This window comes from Chiloscyllium plagiosum, unplaced genomic scaffold (assembly GCF_037043375.1).
Source record: "Chiloscyllium plagiosum isolate Xiang-an unplaced genomic scaffold, Cpla_swu_hap1 HiC_scaffold_26, whole genome shotgun sequence".
Lineage (NCBI taxonomy): Eukaryota > Metazoa > Chordata > Chondrichthyes > Orectolobiformes > Hemiscylliidae > Chiloscyllium > Chiloscyllium plagiosum.
This window is the reverse complement of record NW_028270164.1, coordinates 28,521,652-28,547,980: the sequence shown is the minus strand read 5'-3', so window position 1 is coordinate 28,547,980 and position 26,329 is coordinate 28,521,652. Positions and strand designations below refer to the sequence as shown.

The following is a 26,329-nucleotide window of genomic DNA, read 5'->3' as shown; positions in this document are numbered from 1 at the left end:
AACTACTCAGACAAAAGATTATCTCCACTTCATTCCCTGTTTATTAGCACTTTCAAAAGTATCAACTCAGACATGAACAGAAGTGAGGTCAATTAAAAACTTGTCAGTGAAGGAGTGGACAGCAGTTCATTCAATCTCCACCTGTAATAAATCAAAAGAATTATGAATCCTACATGAATCTACTGTATTTCATTAGTGATAAACCCAATGGTTCCGAATTACCTCAAGCTGTTAGTGAAATGCAAGGAGGCAAATCTACAAATAAATCTTTTACAATGATTGTGACAATTGAGTGGAGACTATTTGACTTAAGACAAAATGTAATGCATCATGCAATTGCTCATAGAAGAATCATGATCACTGAGAAAGGAACACTAAATTTATTACTCAAAGATCTCTGCTGCAGGGCCAGGAAAATGATCCAATATTGTATGATACAGAAAAAAAAATAATTTGCTTACCATTTTATATAGTCTGAATGCTTTAAAGTCAATAGATTGCTTCTGAAATGGAGGTGATACTACTAAATAAGTAAACAATTCACACAGCAACGTACCAAGAATAACAAATGAAACAATAAATAAATTATCTGATTTTGGTACTATTAGCTGAGGGAGGAACATTGGTCAGACAAAAGGTAAACTACCTACATTCCTTGAAATAATATCAGCGGGTCCTTTGCATCCACTTTAGCAAGCTGACAAAATTTCAATTCCATGATTTCTACTGAATGTTTGTACTTACAACCATGCAGTACATTCACAACCTGGATTATATGGTTAAATCTACAATCGGGTTCAAATATAAACACGCATGAATAAGCACTAAATGAGGTAAGCTGATGAACGTATAACCTCAGTTTAGACATTAATTGAGACTGGTAAATTGATTTGCTCAGAAACATGCACCTCATTGTCATTTATTCTACATATCCCATATCTACTCATCATGAAGGTGTATCAAATAGTATAACATTCAAACCTCCATTCTCTACACCAAGGATGATTCAAAAGTATTAGATTTTACATTTGAATTGTTTGTGGATATAAATGTCAAATCAAGCTCATTTAGTCAACTAAAATTGGTGTGGATAAATATAGTGGTTCAAAATTACACAGATAGAAGTTTCCAAGAAAAAAATAATTAAATCGCAAGTGCCATTAAGTACAAAAGATTAACCACAACTGGAGTCCTTATAATTTTCTTTCAGAAAAGCAATGCACATAGCACACCTCTGAAGACAAAGGTTACATACACCTTGTTATTTGTGACATGCAAATGAGAACTCAAAATAGTAGTACTGTGTCAATATTTGAGACAATTTTGCAGTTCTAATATTAAGCATTATTTTCAAGTGAAGTTCTTAACACTACATTTTCAATATCCTAATATTAAAGTTTGGTGCTTCGACTTAAAATTATTTCATTTTTGTGTGAAAAAAGAGAATTCTAGGTAATATCACAAATATGTATACATAGTGAAATCTGTAAATTAGGGACATCTAAATGGACTTGAATAAGGTGTCCTTCTACTTGCAGGAAACATTGTTTTAAAAATAGGTGCATGTACAACTAAGTGAGGCAAATATCCCAGGATTAGTAATACTTCCTGCAACATTCTTGTTTTTTCCTTCACTCATTTAGAATTACACCCATTTCTGGAAATCTGCTAGCAAAGTACAACTTCAGCTCATTTTCTACTCATAGAATTTCTCTGTTCATTGCCATTGTGAGATCTTTCTTTCAATGAGGAAGGAATACCCTGATCCTTGGATCTGCTCCAATAGTAGCTTGCTTGGGGCGAAGGCAGCTGATGAAGGACTATAGTGCCTAACATAGTGTACACTGATGCCCAGACTGCTTCACTGCACTAGCTGCAGTTTGAAGTACTACATCATAAATAGAGTGCTGTTAAGAGCTCACAAGTAGCTGACTGGAGAAAGGAGACAATTTTCCGATTGCAGATTTACTTTCTTCCCCACACATTCCCTTGAACCTCTGGGTTTTGGTTGGGTTTCAGACATTCTTCTTGAAGGCTGACAAGTTTTCCTCTGTCCTGACTGCTTTCACAACCTCCAAATAAAGTTTTAAATTAGAAATACCCAATAATATTTGGCAGGCTTTTAAAAGTAATAGATTCTATTGTGATGTTTCTTGGCAGACCACAGTATATTCTGGTTCTTGGAGAATGGATATTTCATATGTAGCATCAGTATCAGTAGATGTGCAAATGTATAAGGAAACCTAGTCCTGGAAGACAGCTATTCAAGACTTGATCCCAGAATTAGTGATTTATTTGCCAGATTGATATTATGTAATGACATCTACAAAAGCCAGTTCAGTTGCCACCTCGTGCTTACCTACACATTCCATGTTTAAGTTGCAAACAGACTTGATGCTTTCAAAGCTATCCATAATGCACAACTTGCAAGTGCTGCTGGTTCCCAGGTGTCTACTACACTGCAAGTTATTTTCAAGTGTGAACATGTGTTTGTGTTATTTGCAGCTAGGTACATTTTTTAAGAGGCTAATATGCCTGAACAAATCCTGTATATCAAGGTATCAGGGTTGTATTTGTTTACGTACGAAGGGCAAAGGGTAATCAATAAAAAAAAAGCAATATAAAATAGAAGGCTCACAACCATTGTCATCTCCAATGCTCAAAAACATTAATTAATCCAACTATGCCCACAGAAATACAAGTATATCCTTACCTGAAGACACTGACAGTTGTACTTCGCTGTTCGACTTGACCACCTTGCCATTCCTTTTAATCTCGTCAAACGATTCAGATTGCTGCATTTTCTCTCCAGGAGGTTCCTTCAATTTATTGTGGTTCTGAATGACCTGAGCAGCTGTTGCCATTGCAACTTTTGAATTAAGGCTTTGGGAAGCAAAAGACATGCACTCTTCCTCTTCATCATCCCCAATGTCCCAAGCATCACTGGTGCTTTTCGCAAACTCATGGAAACTTGAAGCTCTTTTTGATTTTGACTGTGTGTACATCTTGGAACCTTCTTTAAGTAAACTGCAAGAAGAAATCAACACAAACTTAATTTTGAATCACTCACTGAAAACTTTACAGGAACACGATTCCAAACTCTCAAGTTTAAGGGCATGAAATGAAACTGACATTTCTATCTTTTTTAAAGTTATCAATATTTCAGTATGAACTGGTCATTACTTATTTACAACAATCATTGCAGATTTTCTACAAAGTATTTTTTGAAACAATTAATAACTGAGTTGACAAAACTAATTTAAATCAAAACCTTTAAATCAGGAATTAGAACTACTTGCTAAAAGGAACTGCATTCTTAGTCATTCACATAAAATGTGCAGCATAACAATAACTATTAATTGACTATATTTTATATTAGACATAAAAGCCTCCAATACTCCAGCATAAATGACAATTGCCTCAAGCAATTATCAAGCACAGGAACAATTTATTGTATTCTAACTGAGAATGAAAATCAAGTTTTCCATATTTGAAATATACTGACATCACATTGCTCCAGGAGGTTTGCAATTCAGAATAAATTTATTTTAACAGTGTAGACAGTAATTCATTTTACAGGAAATGTTCCTAACCTTCACAGTAGCCTACAAAGCAAATTCTACATTCCAAACTTACACATATGATCTGATTCAAATCAAATGTCACATTACAAGCTACTAAATATTATCTGGTTTGGTGTACAAAATACTTATCCAAATAGAATATCATACAAATGCTTCACTAAAAAGTGTAAATTGGAAAGATTTCACAGAAATTAATTTGACCTCAGTTCACTAACAAAAATACAAGAGTATATAACTGATTACTTCATTCACTTGAGGTCAGGAACTGATCCAACTTAAAGCAATAATTTGCATTTGTGTTGTACTTCTGGAAGACATTGACAATCACGATAACAACACATCTATAATTAAACCTCTCCACCTTGCTCCTACCCTAATGTAATGGCTGGTTTGTGATGCAGAGTGTTGCCAACAGTTCACGTTCGATTCCTACACTAGGTCACCACAAAGGAATCTCCTTCTCAACCTCTCCCCTCGCCTGGTGACACAGAGATCAAACTACTATGAGCTGTCTTTCTCGAAGACAGCAGCATTATAGTCCTCTGGAACTATGGCAACGTTACCTTCATCGTGATCTGCTGCTTTTAGAACTCTTATAGTGATCAATGAAACACAACACAAGTTTGGGAAAACGCCTCATCTTTTGATGAGGCACTTTGCAACCCATCATACAGTTTCAGGTGCTGCCATCAGATTTTACAATCTTTGCTTTGGGAGATAGCCATTGATCATTCTACTATTCATGCTTTCTCAAGCAGCATCGTGTGTAACTTGTCCCATGACCATGCCCTTGCATACAATGATTTTGTTTATTTAATTGCTTCTATCCTCTTACCCAATCACAGGCTCTCTCGTGTCCTTTTCTGACTCTTTCTCTCGTTTAAAATCTATTACTCATCTATCATTCCAATTCAGCTGAGAGGTCTTCAAACTGAAACACTGATCTGTTTCTTTCTCAGATGCTGGCTAACCTGTTGAGTACTTTCAGGATCTCCTGCTTTTATAATATAACCAGCATTTACTCTGCTAATTGGCAGGTCAAACATTCAGTGCTTGCACCTTGTGTTACATGCCAAACTCTGCAGATTTCCCTTCTCAATCTAACAATGCATGTATAACTGTAATCTGCTTGGTATTCCTAAGCAGTGGATTTCAGATATGGCTTGGTATGAAAATGTTAATATATATAAGACAAAATTATACATTGTATACAGTTATTGGTGGATTTAGGTGTTTGTAGAGAGACAAACAGAGACAGAGATTGATTTGAAAATACATAAACTAACACACAGCTTTTGGTCTGCTATTCAGGTTGTACTGCAACCTATTCCTTATGGAACCGTGAAGCAAAATGCAATGCACCTTTTACTTAAGTTGGAATAAATAGTTGTAGTACTGTTTTGTTGGATCAACCATTCTGAAAAAAAACAATGTAGCTCATCTGAAAACTGCAAAAAGCATTACCACCATTCATCATTCTTCTACAATACCGTTCATCTCCATAATGAATAATCAAATCGATTCAAAAGATGTGTGTTTTCTCATCGTTGTGATCCGTTTAGAATTCTAAATTGACCACACAGCTAGATGGATCATACAAGTAAATGAGGATAATCAATCTACCAATTTCAGCTCAAAAACCCAGGCATGCACATCAAGATAGCTACTTATTAAATTATTACAGGGTTTATCTACTGTATCTTTCTTAGATTTAGATTTATCACATATATAAAAACACAATTAAAAGCATTTTTTCACATGCAAAATGCCACCATGCTCCAGCGTCATCTTGAAACAATGAATATAATGCAGGATTTTACTGTAATAGAGTTCATCTTTCCCTCTTCTTGTTACCCTCTGCTACTCTATTTTTTGTTTTACAATCAGATGTGTGCTGAAATTTTGTTGGTACTCAAACTTGCAATAACTGCAGTTCAAGAGACAAGAACAATATGTTCTGGCTTGATTCCTCTGAGGCAGTGCTCCTCTCTTTAACTGAGGCAGTGCTCTTCTCTTTAACTAAAATCTGCCCTTCCCAGTACTTCCGGATTAGCTCCTCCATACAATCCAGGACTTCCAGCCACACCTCAAAGAGGTCTGCCATGATTATATTTCTGCTGCATGACTCAGAGATTGGAAGTAACCCCAGTCGGATTTCATATTGCAAAGTATGAGCCAACATCATCTCACAACTGTCGTCTTCCAACTGTCTGCAATCAAATGTTAGGTATTCTAAAATAACGCCTTTCGCAACTATCACATCGTTCTGTGCCCCTTCATCTTCTTGCCCAGGAAGCGTGGCAATTTTCTGCATAAAGTCACCAACGTTGCACGCAGAAAGATCTGAGAAGGTCACTTTTTTAAACCAAGAACACAAAGTTCAGTCACATCTGCATCAGAGCCTGAATTGGAAGCTGGCAATGAATTAGCACCACGTTCTGGACCAGGATACCAACAATAAACTTCATCAACAGAAGAGGATCTCTGTTTCCCCAAATTTTGAAAAGGTGAGAAGCTGTATTTCCATTCCTGACACTTCTTTTCCAGCTTCTGCATGAGAACATTTCTTCTCTTTGTTGAACCTGTTGGGAGGTCACCTTCTGAAATTCATTGTCATCCCAAGAGAAAGTACAACTGCATGCAGTCAAGATCCTAGTTCCTGTCTAACTAATAACAGCAGGCAAAATGTTATGAAGTTATGGGTGTACTGTACCTTTAAGAGAAAGTGAAAGCGGGCAAGGACTTAACAAGCACAGAATGTGCTGAAAATTTTAAAAATGTAACATTTGGCTGTGAAACAAATAGTTGAGCTGCGTTATTATGGTACACAACAGATTTGAATTTGGCCAGTTTAAATTATGCCCCAAGATACCAAAACACAATTGATTTTGAATTTTATTGTTTTGACGACATCAAATCAATGATACAATCCAATATTTTGGGGTAAAAAAAATTGGGCATTTTGAACAGTTAGCCAGAGTGGCAAAGAGCACCAACAAACACTGACTGCCCACAGAATCGCTCTCTGAAAGCTATGAAACCTGTGCAGCAGAAAACCGAAGAAAAGACCCAGAAAAAATGTACAGAGAAAGATACAGAGGAAAATCAACACAGCTGACTGGTTTTTAAATTTGAATTTTTTGTAAACCTTAATTGAGGGAGTTTTTCGGATCAGTATAGTGTTGTAGAATGGGAGGAAGATAAATTGATCAGACAAAGAAAGTTTACAGTGTAGATAGTTATTATTTAATTTTTTTTCTTATACTTAAAAAGTAAATCATTAATTTTTTCTTTCAATAGTGGAGTTTAGTAATTCTTTGTCACTCATTTTTACAGATTACGAGGCGAGGTGAGCTTGTGTGTGTGTCTGGCTTAAATTAGCGGAAGGGTTTACCTTGTGTTATAACACAAAGGTATCCAAAATCATCCTGTGAAGGTTGGTTACTGGTATCTTCAGAAATCTCAGACTCAACTACAGGTGAAGACAATATCCTCTACACTGGTAATGAGAGATGGAGTTAGAAACTCTTCTAGTTTATCGAGTAGTGGATGATTATCAACATTGCACTTCAACAAATTTTGTATCTCTGGTGGCATGGACAGCAGCCTTGGCTATATCTGTGGATCTTTCTGTTATCTGTCACCACACATGGTGCCAGCCATTTGCCTCTGAGGCCTAGGGTCCTTCTCCAGTGCTAGACAGGGTGCACCCAATCCCAGGTTATGTTTCTTCAGTTCAGCAGGGTGGGGCCAGCTTGGTCCTCTCTCTGTTCTTAGTCCTGGGGAGTTACCGCCGGATTGGGCCGCACTGCCAACAGTCCATATATTTATCACTACATGAAGAATAGCACAGAGCTGCTGTCAGGAGTTGAGAGTCTGAAGCAATTACAAGCTTTGAGTACAATGCCAAAACCTTTTGTGGCACTTGTTTCTTTCTATTTTTGTCACTCTTACCTCCTCATACAACCATTACTCTTTTAGTGACAACTCCTCCTTAAATTTAACCACTTCTTACAAATCACTTGCTCTCACCGTTAAACAATCTTTACTTATCTCTCAGTATTCAATTTTGATCTAATTATGGATCTCCATATGTCAGTTTGACTCGATGATAGCATGCTCACCTTAGTTAAAATTTCAAGAAATGTGTGGGCCAGCACTTCACTGCAGCATGAAGGATTAGCTGTAAGAAAGGCACTATATAGTTGCTCAGTCATTATAACTGCTTCACAAAAGTCCAGTTCCCTCTTTCATAGCAAGAAATTATCTTCTCCTCATTAAGTCTTAATAGTTATGATTGAGCTGTTTGTTATTACAAGACAAGTGGGACTCTGTGAAGGAACCTGGCTTGACTGATCAAAGTTTGATTTGTTTTGGTTTTAACAAAGGGATCTATGACTGAAACATCACTACACAATGCTGCAGATTCTGTTTTAACAACATTTATTAACAAAGGAAAAGATTAAGTAGAATAAAAACCAAACCATCTACTTATAATACAAACTCAAAGATACTGAAATACATAGTAAAAGTACAATTCTAATACACTCCTTTATGAATTGTAAATAAACAAAACAGCTTTTGTGTATTCTAGCCAAATCACACCTTTGGTGCAGTACCGAAAATACCACTCAAAATATTCACATCAGAAGTTCTGTATCTAACACCTGAGTAGACTTATGCCACTCGTGACTTCAACTCAGACCGGTACTGCAGTTAGCTTCTTCCTGGAGCTATTGTACTCATGAGCTTCAATGTACACAGCTTCAAGCAACCTCTTCAGGGTTTTCTCCACACATCTGATCCGAGACAACACTAACTCTTCATTCTAAAAGTAACCTAGTCCTCTTCTCAAAGCATTGATCTATACAGCAATCCTACGCCAAAGTCTTCAAGGGGTTGTCAAAAACTCAGATTTAATTCACACTGATGAATACACAGCTTTACAATCTTCCCTTTCTCTGTCTGCAACTTAGTTCAGCCTCTCCAACAGTCAGGTCCTGGGGATTTATCCACCTTTATGCGTTTCAAGATATCCAGCACTTCCTCCTCTGTAATTTGGATATTTTGCAAGGTGTCACCATCTATTTCCCGACAGTCGAGATCTTCCATATCCTTTTCCACAGTAAATACTGAGGGGCCCTACTTTCTCCCTGTCATCTAGCTCTGACCAATTATGCATGCCCCTTTTGACTCTCAACACTGGTATTGATGCATTCAGTTTCCTAGTCCCAACTTGTGGAATACTTTCCTTGAATTCTTCTCATTTGCCATCTCAATCTCCTCTTAAAAACTTTCTCTGGTAACCGTTATCTTTTGATCACCCACCCCCCCCACCCCCCACTTTTGACCTAGTATCCGCGATTTGATTACACAACAAAAATATTTGGCAATCTGCTTTCACACCCTATATGCTTTATAATGCATGTAGTGATTAAGTTTGAAGGGTTTAATTTTATTTACATTATTTAATCTTACATGGAATAACACCATTGGTTCCCTTGCTGTTCCCTTTGGTACAGAGTTTTTACAGGTAACAATCAACTTTGTGACAAGTCATCCACTTTCATAAACCAAACAAAACTCTGTGCAAACTTACTCTAATAACATCATTGTTTGTTTAAATTTCCAAATCCACAGTTTTTAAGGAGAAATGGTATAACAGATAGGCTGATTTTATCAGTTGAGAGGGGACCTTGATATCTGAGTGAAAAGTAGGTCCCAAGCCTGCACTTGTTGGTAGGATGAACAGAATTAAACAGCCTGCTCCAACATTGAGACACAAAATGGCCAACAAGGGATAAACAGAATTAAATAGCCTGCTCCAGCATTAAGTGAAACATAATGGCATCTTTGAAAAGGCTACTCCAAGATGAACAGGACACCCAACACAGCCATCCAAAACAGCTTGATAAGAGGATGTTTAAGGATAGACACAAGTTCATTAAAATACGACAAGTGATTGATTCCAGCCTCATTAGTGAAAGGACGCTGTCCCATTAAGTGAACAGTGCCAGTTCGAACAAGGGGTGTAAATCTCAGACTATGAGAAAGCTAGCCTAACTCATTATGCAGCTATGAAAACAACATCTATTATTTTGTAGAAATCAGTTGTTTCTTTGAAGTTATTCACAATATTAAGAAATAGGTTCTAGTTAAAAGTTCTACAGATATTTAATTACTCTATTAGTTAGTTTGTTCCTCATCTCTAAAAAAAATGCCTGCCACATCTTAAACGAAATAGATTGTTCACAACTTATTAGTGAAAAAATGCGAACAGTGGGAGTAGCTGTAAAACTCTAAATACAACTAACGTTATATTTGGAATTAATACAATGAATCTTAGAGTAGTTAATTAAAACCAACTGTCTTTTGTTTTTTATATGTATACAATTGGAACAGTGGATAATATAAGAGGAAGAACAGAATTTGTTAGAGATAGCACATGGAATACAATGAATTACAGAATTCAAGCACTCTTTAGAGATAAGTAAGTCTGGGACAGGTCCGAAGTATAACCAGTAACACTGAAATACAAATTAATAGTATGCGTAGAAAGATCCAACGGCCTGGCGATTACAATGTCTGTTAAACACCATGGGAACCCAAGGCTGTCCATAGGAATGCTCATTATTGACTACATGTTTCACAGGATTGGATGTATAGAAGAAGAAAGACACCGTGACCGCATTATGTGATTATTGTTAACACAAAATGTATAAAAATGGCGTACTTTACTTTAAAAATCAGAATGTATCATCTCTCTTCTGATCTGAGATGAAGATTAACATAACGACTGGATCTCATGTCAAGGCCAGATTTGGGGAAGATCTTTGGCTCCCTTCCTGCATTTGTAATGTTAAAAGATTAAATTGTATAATCTCTCTGGACATTAATGCAATGTTAAAAGGTTAGACTGTGCTGTCTTTCTCCAAGAAGCTGAACATTCTGGAAGTGGGTGGGGGCGACATTCTGTCTCACAGATAGCTTGCAGGAATTCAAATGGTGATCCATTGTAATCCACACATCATTTGGCAGCTATTTACTACTATCGTACTGCTATAATCAAATTCAACTCTCATTCAGTTCCTTCCATTCAGAAATTCTTTCATAGCCATCCCCCAGCCAATCAAATTCATTTACGTGATCATTCCCCAATACCATTTGGTGAACAGTGCATTGTATCACACCTACATACTGTGGGAAATCATTGAGTCATGAAATTGTTTACGTAACGATTCCCCAGGATTAGGGCATTTACATTATCTCCGAAGAAGATCTCATTCTACCACTGTACCTGGGATAACGTGGTTATGGGGGTGGGGGTGGGGTGTGGTCAGAGTACCTGTGAGCATATGAAACTAACTTGTATAAAGGGGAGGGTGTTTCCATTGTGTTCAGCACCTCTTTGACTCAACTTCACAGGCATGCAAAGTGACTCAAAGAGGGTCACCTAGCTTATCCAGGCTCTAATAAACTCTGTTTGCAGAAGTTGGTGAGTGCGAATTGCATCTCATGTGTGAAACCCCAGGAAAGAACCTAATACATGGTGGCAGCGGTGGGATTCCCAAATACACGCAACTTCCAGATGGACTGAATAAGCGATTGTCTGAGTGTTGGTTGCATGAGACAGGTAAGCCCATAAGGTAAGGTTCACCTTGATCTCTCACTCTAAACTTAGCACTCATTGGACCCCTCGTCTCCTGGGACTCGGTGGTGACGGAATCTTTGAGGTAACTTGCACGCTTGCACACTAACGAGTCGCTTTGCATGAGGCTGGGTTTAATTGGGGTAAGAAGTCCCCTGCGTTTTAATTGGGGTCCGAGCCTCCTGGGTTTCAATTGGGATTTGAGACCCCAGACATATAGAGTAAGAAAAAGGGTTCGAGTTCCCATGAGAAGTAAAGTGAGAAAGAGGTTATAGTCCCCTGGAAAAAGGAGTTTAAAGTCCTACAGAGATGAGATTTGAGGCTCCGGAGCATAAAAACAAGTTAGAAACCTGGAACTTCAAAGAAAAACGTCTGAACAGAATTTGGTATTTCTTAAAAGTTATCGCCTTTATCCTTTACACCTCCCCTGAGAAGTACTTTTAGGGCAACATTGTGTCACCAGGAAAAGGGGGACAAAGTGGAGTCGGTCCACTCAAATCCTGACAGAGAAGTGCATTGACTGCAAGGGAAGCTTCAGATTAGATTAGATTACTTAGTGTGGAAACAGGCCCTTCGGCCCAACAAGTCCACACCGAAGCGCATACCACCCAGACCCATTCCCCTACATTTACCTCTTCACCTAACACTACCGGCAATTTAGCATGGCCAATTCACCTAACCAGCTAACATCGTCTCTAGAGTTTCTCCACTGACAGGTGAAGCATGCCTTCGGACCATCGCCCACTCCTCCACAATCTGATCCAAAGGATTCAATCAGCTCCCTCGTCATGAGCACGAAACGTGAAGAAACTAACAACAGTGAAGAGGGGGTCTGTACGTTTTTTTTAATCAGTGGCCTTCCTATGGACATTAAACCATGTGAGCTTTACCTTCTCTTTCGATCATTTAAGGGATATGATGGTTCATTGATCAAGCTAACATCAAAACAGCCAGTTGTTTTGCTTACAATTGACAGCAGAGCAGGAATAGAAGCATCACAGAATGCTGCCTTCACCCACTCTGCGGCTTCACACTCAGATGCGCTGGTATCCTCTATCTGAAGCATCACTGGAAGGATGGAAGTCTCGTCCGTTTTGTTAAGTACTACTGCCCTTATCCAAGAATTCATATTTCTCCATGGAGTGATGCAGAAGGTCAGACTGGATTTTGTTTTCAGGTTGGACTTTACTGAAGTAGATCTTGGATAACTGGCTTGTTTCCACTCACATTGGTAGGGGATGGAGTGGTCACGAAGGACTGTGGATTTAAGAACTATACTGGTGAACTTCATTCCACCTGGGAGGATCCTGCACAATCATTGCATGTTGTGTGTCAATAACTTGCTTAAATACTGGCTCTCAGAGTCTTATGAAAGCTGGTGGTGACATCTCGTTGGTTATCATGAAATGATAAGAGTGGAATGTAATGTTAAAAGATTAAATTGTATTATCTCTCTGGACATTAATGCAATGTGAAAAGGTTAAACTGTGCTGTCTTTCGCCAAGAAGCTGAACATTCCGGAAGTAGCGGGGTGTGGCCAGAGTACCTGTGGGCATTACCAACTGACCTGTATAAAGGGGATATGTTTCCTTTATTCATGGCCTCTTTTGACTCGACTTCACATGCCTCCGAACTGGGTCACAGGGAGTCACCTAACTTGTACAGACTTTAATAAACTTTAACTGTTTGCAGATGTTGGTGTGTCAGAATTGCATCTCCTGTGTGAAACCTCAGGAAAAGAACCTAACACATTAACTAGTTGTTGCTTGAATAAGAATAAAGTATGCCACTTGCCTGAATCCTGCCTGCCTCCTGAGTTTGTGTCTCCGGTCAGGGGTTTACGCTCCAACGACTGCATCCAACTAAAAGTAGATTCTCTGGATACGTAAATTAACTTATCCAACTTGTAATTGGTAACACAAAATACCTTAACAGTAATTTGGAAATTACAACTTGTAATTTGTAATTGGAAATAGTAAATTCCAATCCAGAAAGCAAAAAAAAAATTTAGTAGCAGTACCAAATTATTTTTAAGTGTAAACTTCTAGAATTAAATGCTTAATAGTATCATAACAGCAACATACAGTGCTGCGAAGTTGGGTAGAATAATTGTACTGGGTGTCAGGAAGTTAGAATTTGGTCTTTGCAAAATTGTAAAATGGGGAAAGCATTGCATGGTCCCTTTCAAAGATCATGTGTTTTTTCTGTACTGAGAGATTTGAAATGAATGTCTGTGAACAACAACTTGGAAGTTTGCAAGTACACAGAGCACCCGAATTGAAACAATTATATAGAAAGGCCGTACAGTTAGCAGGCCATACAGCAGGCTTTCAAATTTAGCCAATCAATTTGAAGCAAGTACCCAGATACCAAAAAAACGATTAAATTTAAATCTGATGGTTTGACAACATAGAACCAATCCTATTGTAAGATATAATGATAGGTTATCAAGGATATAAAAGGAGACAGGTAGACAAAGATCCTAGAGCAAACTGCCATCCTCCCGAGCTAATGGCGCTCAGCTCTCCAGAGAATTGCTAGCTCTCACAGCCTCATCTACGTTTTAGAGAAAGCACCATCTAAATAACAATGATACCAACAATGGAGAAGGCATTCCTGATAGAAGAAACAACAGGGAAGGCACAGAATATTCTGGAAGGCACGTAATATGGCTGTAATTTCAAGAGACTAAATTTTCTTTAAACACACAAGTGGGACTTTATTGGAACATCATATCATTAGAATCCTGTTTTATTCGGTAAAAATTAATAGTAGTAAGAAAGGATTTATTCAATTTGTAAATAGTTTAGTTAATTTGTCACTGTTACAGTTAGATAAATAAATTGCCACTTGTTGATTTTAAAGTGAGTGTCAGGGATTTATTTTATTTAACCGCTAGAAGTTGTGAAAAGAGAAAAAACAGGTTATACCACTTTTCACACTCCTTTTACAGGTTACAGGGCGAGGTGCTCCTCTTTGGATGTTTCAGTTTTAGTTCTCAGAGGGAGGTCAACCTCCATTTTATAACTACCATAAGTGAAAACAGTTGAATAAGAAATTTATTTGCACTTTGGTTAATAGGGTCACATACATAGTGAGATGGAAAGAATGGTGAAGAGGGGATGTGGCATGACTATTTCTTACATTTTCATTACTAACTTAAATTGAAAACTTAAAATTTATGAGTTACCAGCCTCTCTGTTTCACTCTCACAAGATTTTAAGTTATGCTAATTAAATCCAACTCTCCGAAGGAAACTAGACTTGTCAGGAAACTAGATTTATCTTCAAGGACAGAGCTGATAGAAGTAACAAGTCAAGAATTTTAGAATTTAGTATGCTATACTATTCTAATGTTTTTAACATACAGCTTAGTAAATAATTTAGAGTCAAAGAAAATACTTTAATGATATTAGGTTGAATCAGCGCAAACAGGTGGACAGACAAGGCACTTTAAGCCTCCTGGACTTAATATTGACTTCAACACTTTCAAATTGTGAACCAACTTCCATTTCTTCCCTCTCTTTAGCTTGTTACATTCTGTCACCATGTCCTCACTCCCCTCCCCCAATCCCAGTGGGACTGCCTGTCCTTTCAGGTCAGGCAGGAGACACATTAATCGGTCTGCCATTCTCAAATTCCAATTACTTAATCTGAACTATCAATATCTTTTCTCCATGAACACCCTACACCCATACCTCCACACCACCACCCCCAAACTATAGCATAAATGTTTTCCCCTCCATACTTCACTTCAGCTCTGATGAAGAATCATCTGGACTTGCTGTTTCTCCATGGATGCTGTCTGACGCACTGTGATCTCCATCATTTGTTGTTTTCAGTATAGATTCCAGCACCTGCAGTAATTTGCTCCTAAAATTAGTTCTATTTTTCATTTTTGATGAATAAATGTCAAATCTACTTCTAAAGCAAAAGTCAAAGAGCCATTTTCTTTCTTCAGTCAGACAATTTTAACTATTTTGCTGTTGTGACTATCAGCTTACTTGAGTAAGCTCCCTTAGCTAGATTGCATGACGAAAAGCCTTTAGTTTGCAAGAAGGGTAGTGTTTGTGGCACATTTATATGCTAACAGATGACCTCCTGTCTCACATTAATAGAACAAACAATTGGCACCATTATACATTATAAATAAAAATAAAGTGTATGTGGGTGAAGGTAATGAAGACCTGATCTACAAGTTTGTGAAAGATACAAAGATTTGTACAGCAGTCAGAATTGCAGATGAGGCTTAACTGTCTCACAAAAATTTTCAATTTCAAGTGAATTGAATTTGTAACTGTCAAATGATGTTTAATTTGGAAAAGTGCAGTGTCATCCCAGATGGGCAGGGAGTATGCTGAATAAATATACTTGCTTCAGTGAAAGAATTCAAGTTGGTGGAGAAAAAAAAAGAAATATAGATACTCTAATGCATTTATTTCCAAAAGATGAATGGGTAGTCCAATAACATCACTGTTGGGCAAATGGGATATTAGAAATCACTTATATTGTAAATGAATTTCCAAGCAGGAAACAAAAGGCCGATCTGGAATTTGGGGCCATCTGTGAAGCAAGCATGTACGCTTCCGACCTCAAATAAAGCTGCTCACAAAAATCTAAAAATCTCCGGTGACCTTTCCCCTTTACCAATGAGAGTAAAGTCAAGTCAAAAGGATGTGGGGGACAGGGTGGGAGGGAGGGGACAGGGTTGGGGGACAGGGTTGGGAACAGGGTGGGGGCGGACAGGGTTGGAGAGGGCGGGCAGACGGGATTGGGGGGGGCGTAGTGGAAGCATATGGGGTTGGGGGCGGCAGGTTCACGCACGGTGTGCTGCTGCCTCGTCTCCTGAATGGGGAGCAGACTTCACAGAAAACTCCAAGCCCCAGAGGAAAGGCATTGAATCAATTAACCAAATAATCAATTATCTGATCTAAATAGTGCCCGCCCACCTCGTTCAGATAATCATATAGCAAACCTAATTGAACAAGTGAGTGCCTCCATGAGTAGGTGGAGAAAGGACCAGGTGCAAGTTAAAGAGCTAGAGGACAGAATACAAGAGTTGGAGCAGAGAACAATGTAAAATGCTGCAGCCACTGCAAAAGAACAGGACACACAGAAGCAGTGTGCTGGGAAAAGCATGGGGCACCCCCAAACACCACAGGAGTCCTGAGGACAGCAGAGCTGATAACCAGCAGCCCCCATTCGTGAGGGTAAGGGAGAAGGGAGAATTCATGTACCCGCAGTAATAGGAAGGAGGAAATGTGAGATGCTAGGGGACACAGGAGCTGCTATATCCATCACAAACTTATCCTTACCCCACACAAAATGATTCATTTAACTGGGGTAGGAAGGGAAAAAACACCAGCTTACCTGGCGTGGGTGAAACCACCCACATAGAAATATCCCATCAGATTTTATGTATGCTAAAATAACATGGGCACCACAATGGTCAATGATCTCATGAAAGATTATAATGTTTTAATTGACTGTGCAAAAGGGAAATTGATTTGGCCCAGACAGAACGGTCGGGAGACTGAGATTGGGAAACTTACAAGTCACTTCAAATCTATTGAAGTGGCTACACTCACTAGAAGGGACTGGGGCCTTGAAAAGGGGGGATTCAGCACCGTCTTCACCTTCGTCCCCACAGCATGGGCAGGAACAAAGTTAGATACAGGTCTAGTTAACACAAGGGCTCCCAGACCGGAGCATTACCCCCACCGACAATACCCAATAAAACCCGAAGCATAACAAGCAGCTGTAAAGGTAGTGTAAGAACGAGTGGAGCAGGGAATCCTAAAAGAAACCGCAAGGACAACTAATTCCCCAATGTGGCCAGTAATAAAGCCTGACGGGAGCTACAGCTCACCATTGATTATATAGGACTAAATAAGGTTCCCCCCACCCCGCCCCCCACCAAATTGTATCCCATTGTAGCAGACCCCTCCACCATTTTAAACGGCTTGGCCCCCGAGCACAAGATTTTTACAGTTTTAGACATAGCCAACGGGTTCAGGTCTATCCCGTTATACCCGGGGTCCCCTACAGCAATGGATTTCCGTGCAGGCATTAAACAGACACTGTCTACACTGGAACTGACAATGACCACACAGAAATTAACAAAGGCTGCATTGGGACTGACAAAGACTGTAACAAAATTATCAAGGATTTTGTAACGATTACTATAAACAAACCATGTACAAAGACCATAATCTCATCACTGACCTACTGTAACCCAAGATGTATAAAAATTTCTCGACGTGTGCTCCAGGTCAAGAGAAGACTCTTAGCTGACTCCTGTACTGTTGGTGTCTTTCTCTCCCCGAAGCTTCGATATCTCCTTGCGTAATAAACTCTGTCATTGAACCCCAATTCTGACTCCAAGACTGACGACTTTCCCAACAAGTGGTATTATGTTATACTGTTTAGCACAGGTTAAACAAAAATGTTAAAGTGGTATTTGAGTAAATTAGATCTTTTGTCTCATCTCTTACTGTGCTAAAGGTGTAAAGCCTTTTCCAGGTCATACAGATTCATGGTTGCTGTATATTGCTCAGCCAACATTCATGCACATACTGAGGCAGAATGTTGACAGACCATTTCACCACAGAAACATCATACCTAAAATGCTAATATATATGCTTGGGTCACAAGATAACCATCACAAAAATAAACCTTTACTGGTACGCCCCTTCCCAGTACAGCAGCAATGCAAAATTCTTACCATCATTTGAATGAGAATTAATTAACTCAGAACAAACTGGGATTGAATTTAATATCTTCTTAGTTCTACTGCACAGCTGCCACGTGCTTTAATCAGTTTCAGTATCAGAGGGGCTGAGTATGCATAGATTTCAATACCATAATAGAGACTAATCAATGTGGAATTCAAGAGTGAAAGAAAGAAAACAGAAAACAAAATGTTCAATTTGGGCATGACAGTGCCTTACAGTTGCAAATGATCAGGTACTTCTTCAACAATATTAGAAGCAAAAGGCTATTAAAACCTTCTCAATAACAGTTGTCAGTTTTGTGGATGAGATTATGTACATATTTCAATCTCAGATTTGGTTTGAAATGTTTATGATTGCCATCAATTGTATCCAACAGACCAGAAGCACATTGAAGTGTTGAAATATGAATTTCTGGTCAAAGGACCAAAGAATACAATAAAGAATAGAATAGAAGTCAATACCACGATAAAGGGGTTGAAATACAAAGCAAAAGAATCTTAATATCATTAACTCCATTTAATCTTGCAGCACAGTCGCAAAGTTGTCTGGTCATTAACCATGCAAAGGATGTTTAACCTGTGGCAAAATACAAGATTTTCTACTTACCATATAATTTACCACAAGTATTGAAACATTAATTCTCAAGCAGACGGGATCTCCAAGAGGAACAACATTATCCATGGTTACCAGTTTCCCCCAAAAGATCACCCCCTCCCCCACAAAGGACAAGAGTAGCATATCATGGGAACACCATTCCTTCCAACATTCAATTCAGATGAGACATATATTATTGCTTCTTCACAGAGTTAACATCCTGGAAAATCCACCACACAGCAGCATGGAAGCACTTGCATCACAACAGTAACTGCTGAACAAGAAGCAGGTACAGCAATAATTATAGCATTGCCAGACACATCCACACGAGAAGATAGCTAAAAATACTGAAGCTTAATTTCTCGACCTAAACTACAGCTTAACTTGACCAATCTACAAAATCTTCATTATCATTGTATATTAATTTGATGCCTAATTGCATAACTGCATCTCCATTTGATTCTCAGACATCAAATCCTTCACAACACAACAACATTAGCAGCCCCATGTTTGCAAGTACGACTTCATTGTTACCCTGTTCTGACTGTTCAATATGATTCCATTCACCGAAGCCTACCCTGCAAAGTAATTCCTAACCACAGATGCAGTGTTTTCCATTCAGCCAAAACCTTTTTCCAGCGAAATACACATTTTCAGGATCTGTATGCACTGTCAAAAGACATCGTACCTTCAATAAAAATACTGATTGTGATGCAGGTTATTGTTACATCAGTCTATGTATACATTTAAAACAGTTGCCAGAAGTTGTCAAGATAACTTATTATTTCTATGGATATCAGCACTGGGAGGGTGGAGTATTGAACTGGTGTAAAGTAAAATAGAAACTAAGTAATTTTTTTAAAAGAAGGTGAGCGCCTTGATGGAAGCCAAGTATATAATAATGCTACTGTACCACTTTGGATCTACCAGACTTTGAGTTCAGCAAATAGGAAATGCATCAAGCCTTTATTGACTTTCATTTTAAATCTCTCTCCTGGAAAAGACTGGGCAAATTCATGTAAACTATGGTGTTTACATGGATTTTATTCATTTCGTCTTGTGGTGTGGGAAACTCTGGCAGAGCTGCATTGGTCTACGACTAGCTTATGATTGAGCTGGATACTGGTTAGTATTTGGATCTCCTGCGAGTGAGCCATTATTTTAGTAATTATACTGTATCAGAAAAGTGCTGATTGATTGACCATTGTACTCGAAGCAGGATTAATTGCTGTTTCCTTTGAAATTTAGTACTGTTGTTTCTGTCTTAATGAATGCAAGACAAAAAGCTGGAGATGGATATAAAGCCTTAAATCCAGCTTAAACTTTCTACTTCTCACATTTACATCCAGCATTCTGGTTTTATCACAGCTGAATAGTTATAACCCCTGGTGGGACACCTAGAATTCCTCTAAGTTGATCAAGTTTGAATAATTACCCATTGTTTATTCAGGCCTACGTACCTGTATTGCTTTCCTGATTCTTCAGATTAGTTTCTGATAAAGTTTGCTTTTGTATTATTCATTACCATTCAAGTTCTAAAATCATTTATAGTCACAGATCATAAATTAAATCCCTCTCAACATTATTTTATCTCGCTGACTTTCATTTATTTACCTTCAATGATGTACCTATCTTCCGCTTCATGAGATCGTAGCGGTCAGGATATTTGATCATTCTCTGGTTCTCATTACCTGGCATAGAACTATCTGGAAGTCCATTCATCTTTTATCTGCATCCTTGCTGCTCTGTAGAATCATTTGCACACTGGGTCATTAGTCTAATGCCCTCACTTTTCATGTGTCAAACCCAATGAACCCTTAGAAATTACACAAAACAGAACCCAACAATTTTCTTCTAATTGCTTCTTGTGAATTCGGGACTGGCACAATTATTTAATTCAATATAATGGTAACATGCATGTCCCTTAAGCAATTTTCACTTGGTAGTCTCTGCATCTACCAAAAGTTTGGAAGTCAGCTTGGTAATTTTGGTTATAATAGTAACTTGGAGTTCAATTTAAATCAAGTCAGAGATGTACACCATGGAAACAGACCCTTCAATCCAACTCATCCACACCGACCAGATATCCTAATCTAATCTAGTCCCAATAGCCAGCAATGGCCCATATCCCTCCAAAGCCTTTCAATTCATATACCCATCCAGATGCCTTCTAAATGTTGCAATTGTACCAGCCTCCACCACTTCTTCTGGCAGCTCATTCCATACATGCACCACCCTCTACATGAAGAAGTTGCCCTTTAGATTCATTTTACAACTCTCATCCGAAACTATGCCATCTAGTTCTACACTCCCCTACCCCTATCCATGCCCCTCATGATTTTATAAGGTGACCTCTCAGCTTCCGACACTCCAGGGAAAACAGCCCCAACCTATTCAGCCTCTCCCTATAGCTCAAATCCTCCAACCCTGGCAACATTCTTGTAAATCTTTTCTGAACCCTTTCAAGTTTCACAACATCCTTCTTATAGCAAGGAGATCAGGAGTGCACGCATTATTCCAAAAATGGCCTAACCAATGTCCTGTACAGCCGCAATATGGTCTCGCCATTCCTATACGCAATGCTCCGACCATTGAGAAACCTCCATGATGAAGATAGATTGGAGAGGTCAGAATAGTTTTCCCTCAAAGATTTGATGGAGGTCTTCGAAATCATGAGGGGTCTGGACAGCAGATAAATGGAATAACCTGTTGGCACTGATGGGCAGCACGGTGGCACAGTGGTTAGCAATGCTGCCTCATAGCTCCAGAGGAGAAAGTGAGGTCTGCAGACGCTGGAGATCAAAGCTGAAACTTTATTGCTGGAACAGCACAACAGGTCAGGCAGCATCTAGGGAAGAAGGGCATGTGCCCGAAACGTCGAATCTTCTGTTCCCTAGATGCTGCCTGACCTGCTGTGCTGTTCCAGCAATAAAGTTTCAGCTCATAGCTCCAGAGACCCGCCTCAGGCGACTCTGTGTGTGGAGTTTGCACATTCTCCCCGTGTCTGCGTGGGTTTCCTCCCACAATCCAAAAATGTGCAGGTTAGGCGAATTGGCCATGCTAAATTGCCCGTAGTGTTAGGTGAAGGGGTAAATGTAGGGGAAGGGGTCTGGGTGGGTTACGCTTCGGCGGGTCGGTGTGGACTTGTTGGGCCGAAGGGCCTGTTTCCACACTGTAAGTAATCTAAATCTAAATCTGATGAAATGTTTGAGGATGAAAAGGCACAGATTAAAATTATTGGGAAATGAAGCAAAAGCAAAAGGAGAAAAGCTTACCCCATAGCAAGTTGTTGTGGTCTGGGATGTTTTGAAAGACATTATGGTAGGTTCAAAAAAAAGAATTAAACCTGTTACCTAAAAAGGATGAAAAGGGACGACGGGAGAATGGTACTAACGGTGTTGGTTTGAGAGTTGGTGCAGGCACAATGAACTAAATGGTTCCTTCTATTCTGTACCAATTCTGTGATTCTATGATATATGGCTATGACGGGGGAAGTCACCCAGATAAAACTCTGTACACAAATATACAGGACAAAGAAATGAATTAGAAACTCAACCTTTCTTTATAAACATACAACACAAATCACAATAAAGGTAACCATGAGGGTGCCATTTTCTCAACCCCATGCTTCGTGAGAGGCATGGTGACCCCTGGAGATCACTGATATTCTTTTCTCCAATTCCTTTCCTGTGCATTCTCTTGCCAATAGATGTTCTCGTAGAATTGCATCCCTTGATACAGAAGCTTCCTGTCAGTCAGTTTCTTCTGAACGAGTGTCTCACACAGGTTGACATCTATGTTGCATATCTTGGAGTGAAGTCTGCAGGGAGTCTTCAAAACTCTTCCTTTCGCCCCCTCTAATTCACAAGGCTTCCTTGAGCTGAGCAAAGATGATTTGTTTTTAGCAGTTGGAACTCAGGCATCCTAAGCACACGGCTGGCCCAGAGAAGTTAGTTTTGAATGATCATGGCTTTGATATTGGTACTATTAACTTCAATGTCCTTGAAGCAGCTAATGAGCCTGTCCTCCCAGCTGATGTAGAGAATCCATCTCAAGAAGCACTGATGGAACTTCAAGAGTCCTGTCTATACACAGTCCAAGTTCGACAGCCATAAGGAAGAGTGAGAAGGATGACTGACTTATACATAAGGATTTTGGTATCAACACGGATGTCACGATTGTTGAATAGTCTCATTCTAAGGCAGCATTTTCAGTAGGGGAATGGGTCTGGGTGGGTTGCTCTTCGGAGGGTCAGTGTGGACCGTTGTTGGACCGAAGGGCCTGTTTCCACACTGTAAATAATCTAATCTAATCTAATCTAATCAATGTCAGAATTAGATAAGTAGTCATCTCCCAGATGGAGGAAATGTCCCACGTTTGGGAAGATTTCTCCATTGATCTTAATGGAGAGATGAACCAGAACTTGACCTGGGACAGGTTGGTAAAAGGATGCCAGTCTGGAGGTTGAAATCAATTCTTCAGTCTGCTTCCCAACTGACTGAGTCAAAAATCTGAAGGATTTTTTGTGAAGTTTTTATCTCATTAACAAGCTTGTTTGGCAAGCAAAACGTTAACCCAACTCCACACCCACTCAATGAGTGTCACTCAGATGCGACATGGGTGGGCGTGGCCCAGCACTGGCAGGCCTCAATTCTGTGTCAGGATCTGTTACTCAGTGAGTCTGCTGTTAGTTTTTTTTTTTAAATTTCACCGTTGAACTGTCACTTATTCCGAAATTCAAAAATTTCTGAATTCCGTAAACCAGCTGGTCCCAAACGTTTCGGATAAAGGATTGAGTACCTGTATTTCCTCAAAGACTGGTGGAAAGGGACCAGTGAGGATTCAGGTAAAGATCTTCTCAGCAATGGGGAATTGGAAGATTCTTTGGCAGTTCCCACATTCGATTTTGTCTCCATTCTTGACGGTGGTGATGGCAGCATGCCAGAGATCAGCAGGGACTTCTCTGTCTCTGATTTTCAGGAACAGTTGATGGAGATGACAGGCAAGCTCTGGTCCTTCAAATTTGAAAATCTCCACTGGAATAACAAATATTCTGCAGCTTTTCAATTCTTCATGTATCTAATGGCAGTTTCAATTTCTACCATATTAGGTGGAAGTGAAAGGTCATATTTGATGGAACATTGGAATACTTCCTCAAACTCGCCTTTTGTCAGTGATTTGATGTAATTTATTATTGTCACCTGTACCCAAGTACCAGTGAAAAGTTTTATTTTGCAAGCAGTACAGATAGACAATAGCATACAATGACATACAGATCATAGGGTGTTTAGATAGAGCAAGGTATACAAGATTACAGCTGTGCGGAAGGTCCACAAAAACAAGATCAGCATTAAATTTGAAATTAGAGAAGTCCATTCAGTCGGCCTTTCCAGGGCAACAATTTGATGGAGGTTGGGTTTCATGATGGTCTAGGCTCTATACTCAACTTTCTGCAGTCTCTTATGGTCTTGGGCACATCAGTTGCAGTACCAGACTGTCATGCACCCCAACAGTATGCTTTCTCTGGTGCATCTGTAAAGGTTGGTGAGGGTCCTTACAGACACAAAATTTTCTACGTTTCCTGAGGAAAAAAAGAGACATTGTTGCGCTTTCTTGACCTGACGCACATACGTGGGAAGTCGAGACAGATTGTTGATTATCGTCACTATTAGGAACTGGATGCTCTCGACCCTCTCCACCTCAGCTCCATCGATGTAGATAGAGACATGTCTTCCTCCTTTCTTCCTGAAGCTGATGATAGACTCTTTAGTTCTGCTGACATTGAGGGAGCGATTATCTTTGAAACACGACATTAAGTATTCTATTTCCTTACTGAATTCTGTCTCGTCATTGTTTGATATCCGGCCTACAATGGTGATGTCATCAGCGAACTTGTAGATGGAATTTGGACAACATTTGGCCACACAGTCACACGGAATACAGTAGGGGGTTGAGCACGCACTCTTACAGGGTGCCAGTGTTAGGGATTATCATGACAGTGGTGCTGTTGTCTATCTTCACTGATTGTGGTCTATGGGTCAAGGAAGTTGAGGATCTAGTTGCAGAAGACGGAGCAGAGACTAAGTCATGGAGTTTGCTGATTGTATGCCGTAATCTAGAAGGTGGAGCTGCATTAAAAAGTGGTAGCCTGATATAGGTGTCCTTTTTATCCAGATGTTCCACCGATGAGTGTAGGGCTACAGAAATGACATCTGTTGTGGACCTGAGCCCATAGGCAAATTGCTAGGAGTTGAGACAAGCTGGGAGGTGAGAGTTGATAGAACATAGGACATAGAAAAGTACAGCACAGAACAGGCCCTTTGGCCCACGATGTTGTGCTGAGATTTAATCCTAATGTAAAATATAGTAACTTTACTTATGCACCCCTCAACTCACTGCTATCCATGTGCATGTCCAGCAGTCGCTTAAATGTCCCCAATGACTCTGCTTCCACCACCACAGCTGGCAATGCATTCCATGCATTCACAATTCTCTGCATAAAGAATCTATCTCTGACATCTCCTTTATACCATCCTCCTAATATCTTCAAACTATGACTTCTCGTACCAGTCAATCCTGCCCTGGGGAAAAGTCTCTGACTATTGAGTCTATCTATTCCTCTCATTATTTTGTACACCTAGATCAGGTCTCCTCTCTTCCTCCTTCTCTCCAGAGAGAAAAGTCCAAGCTTATTCAACTTTTCTTCATAAGGCAAGCCCTCCAGTCCAGGCAGCATCCTGGTAAACCTTCTTTGTACCCTCTCCAAAACCTCTGTATCTTTCCCATAGTAGGGCGACCAGAACTGGACACAATATTCCAAGTGTGGTCTGACCAAGGACTTCTAGAGCTGCAGCAAAACGTCGCAGTTCTTAAACTCAATCCCTGTTAATGAAAGCCAAAACACCATATGCTTTCTTAACCATATCCACTTGAGTGGCAACTTTGAGGGATCTATGTACTTGCACACCCAGATCCCTCTGTTCCTCCACACAGCCAAGAATTCTGTCTTTAATCCTATATTCAGCATTCGAGTTCGACCTTCCAAAATGCATCACTTCACATTTATCCAGGTTGAACTCCATCTGTCATTTCTCAGCCCAGCTCTGCATCCTGTCTATGTCATGCTGCAGCCTGCAATAGATTAGATTAGATAGATTAGATTACCTACAGTGTGGAAACAGGCCCTTCAGCCCAACCAGTCCACACCGACCCTCTGAAGAGTAACCCATCCAGACCCACTTCCCACTAACTAATGCACCGAATACTATGCTCAATTTAGCATGGCCAATTCACCTGACCTGCACATCTTTGGACTGTGGGAAGAAACCGGAGCACCTGGAGGAAACCCACGCAGACACGAGGAGAATGTGCAAACTCCACACAGACAGTCGCCAGAGGCTGGAATCGAACTTGGGACTCTGCTACTGTGAGGCAGCAATGCTAATCACTGAGCCACCATGCCCTCAATACTATCAACGACACCTCCAACCTTTGAGTCATCTGCAAATTTTCTAACCCACCCTCAACCTCCTCATCCAAGTCATTTATAAAACTACAAAGAGCAAAGGCCCAAGAACAGAGCCCTGCAGGACCCCACTCAACACTGTCCTCCAGGCAGAATACTTTCTATCTACAACCACTCTCTGACTTCTTGTCAGCTAGCCAATTCTGAATCCAGATAACCAAATCTCCCTGACTTTATGAATGAGCCTACCATGGGGAACCCTATCAAGTTGATGTGAGCCATGACTAATCTGTCACCATTCAAAT

General features: G+C 39.6%; 1 protein-coding gene across 3 annotated transcripts in view; it reads right to left on the bottom strand.

Moving 5' to 3' along the window:
• LOC122563198 (TBC1 domain family member 22B) overlaps positions 1-26,329 on the bottom strand; it is a 314,506-nt gene that overhangs the window by 270,571 nt on the left and 17,606 nt on the right. For all 3 annotated transcript variants that reach the window (XM_043716741.2, XM_043716742.2, XM_043716743.2), the window contains exon 3: positions 2,714-3,027. In XM_043716741.2, the coding sequence (XP_043572676.1) occupies positions 2,714-3,027 (314 nt within the window). The remainder of the gene's footprint in view (positions 1-2,713; positions 3,028-26,329) is intronic.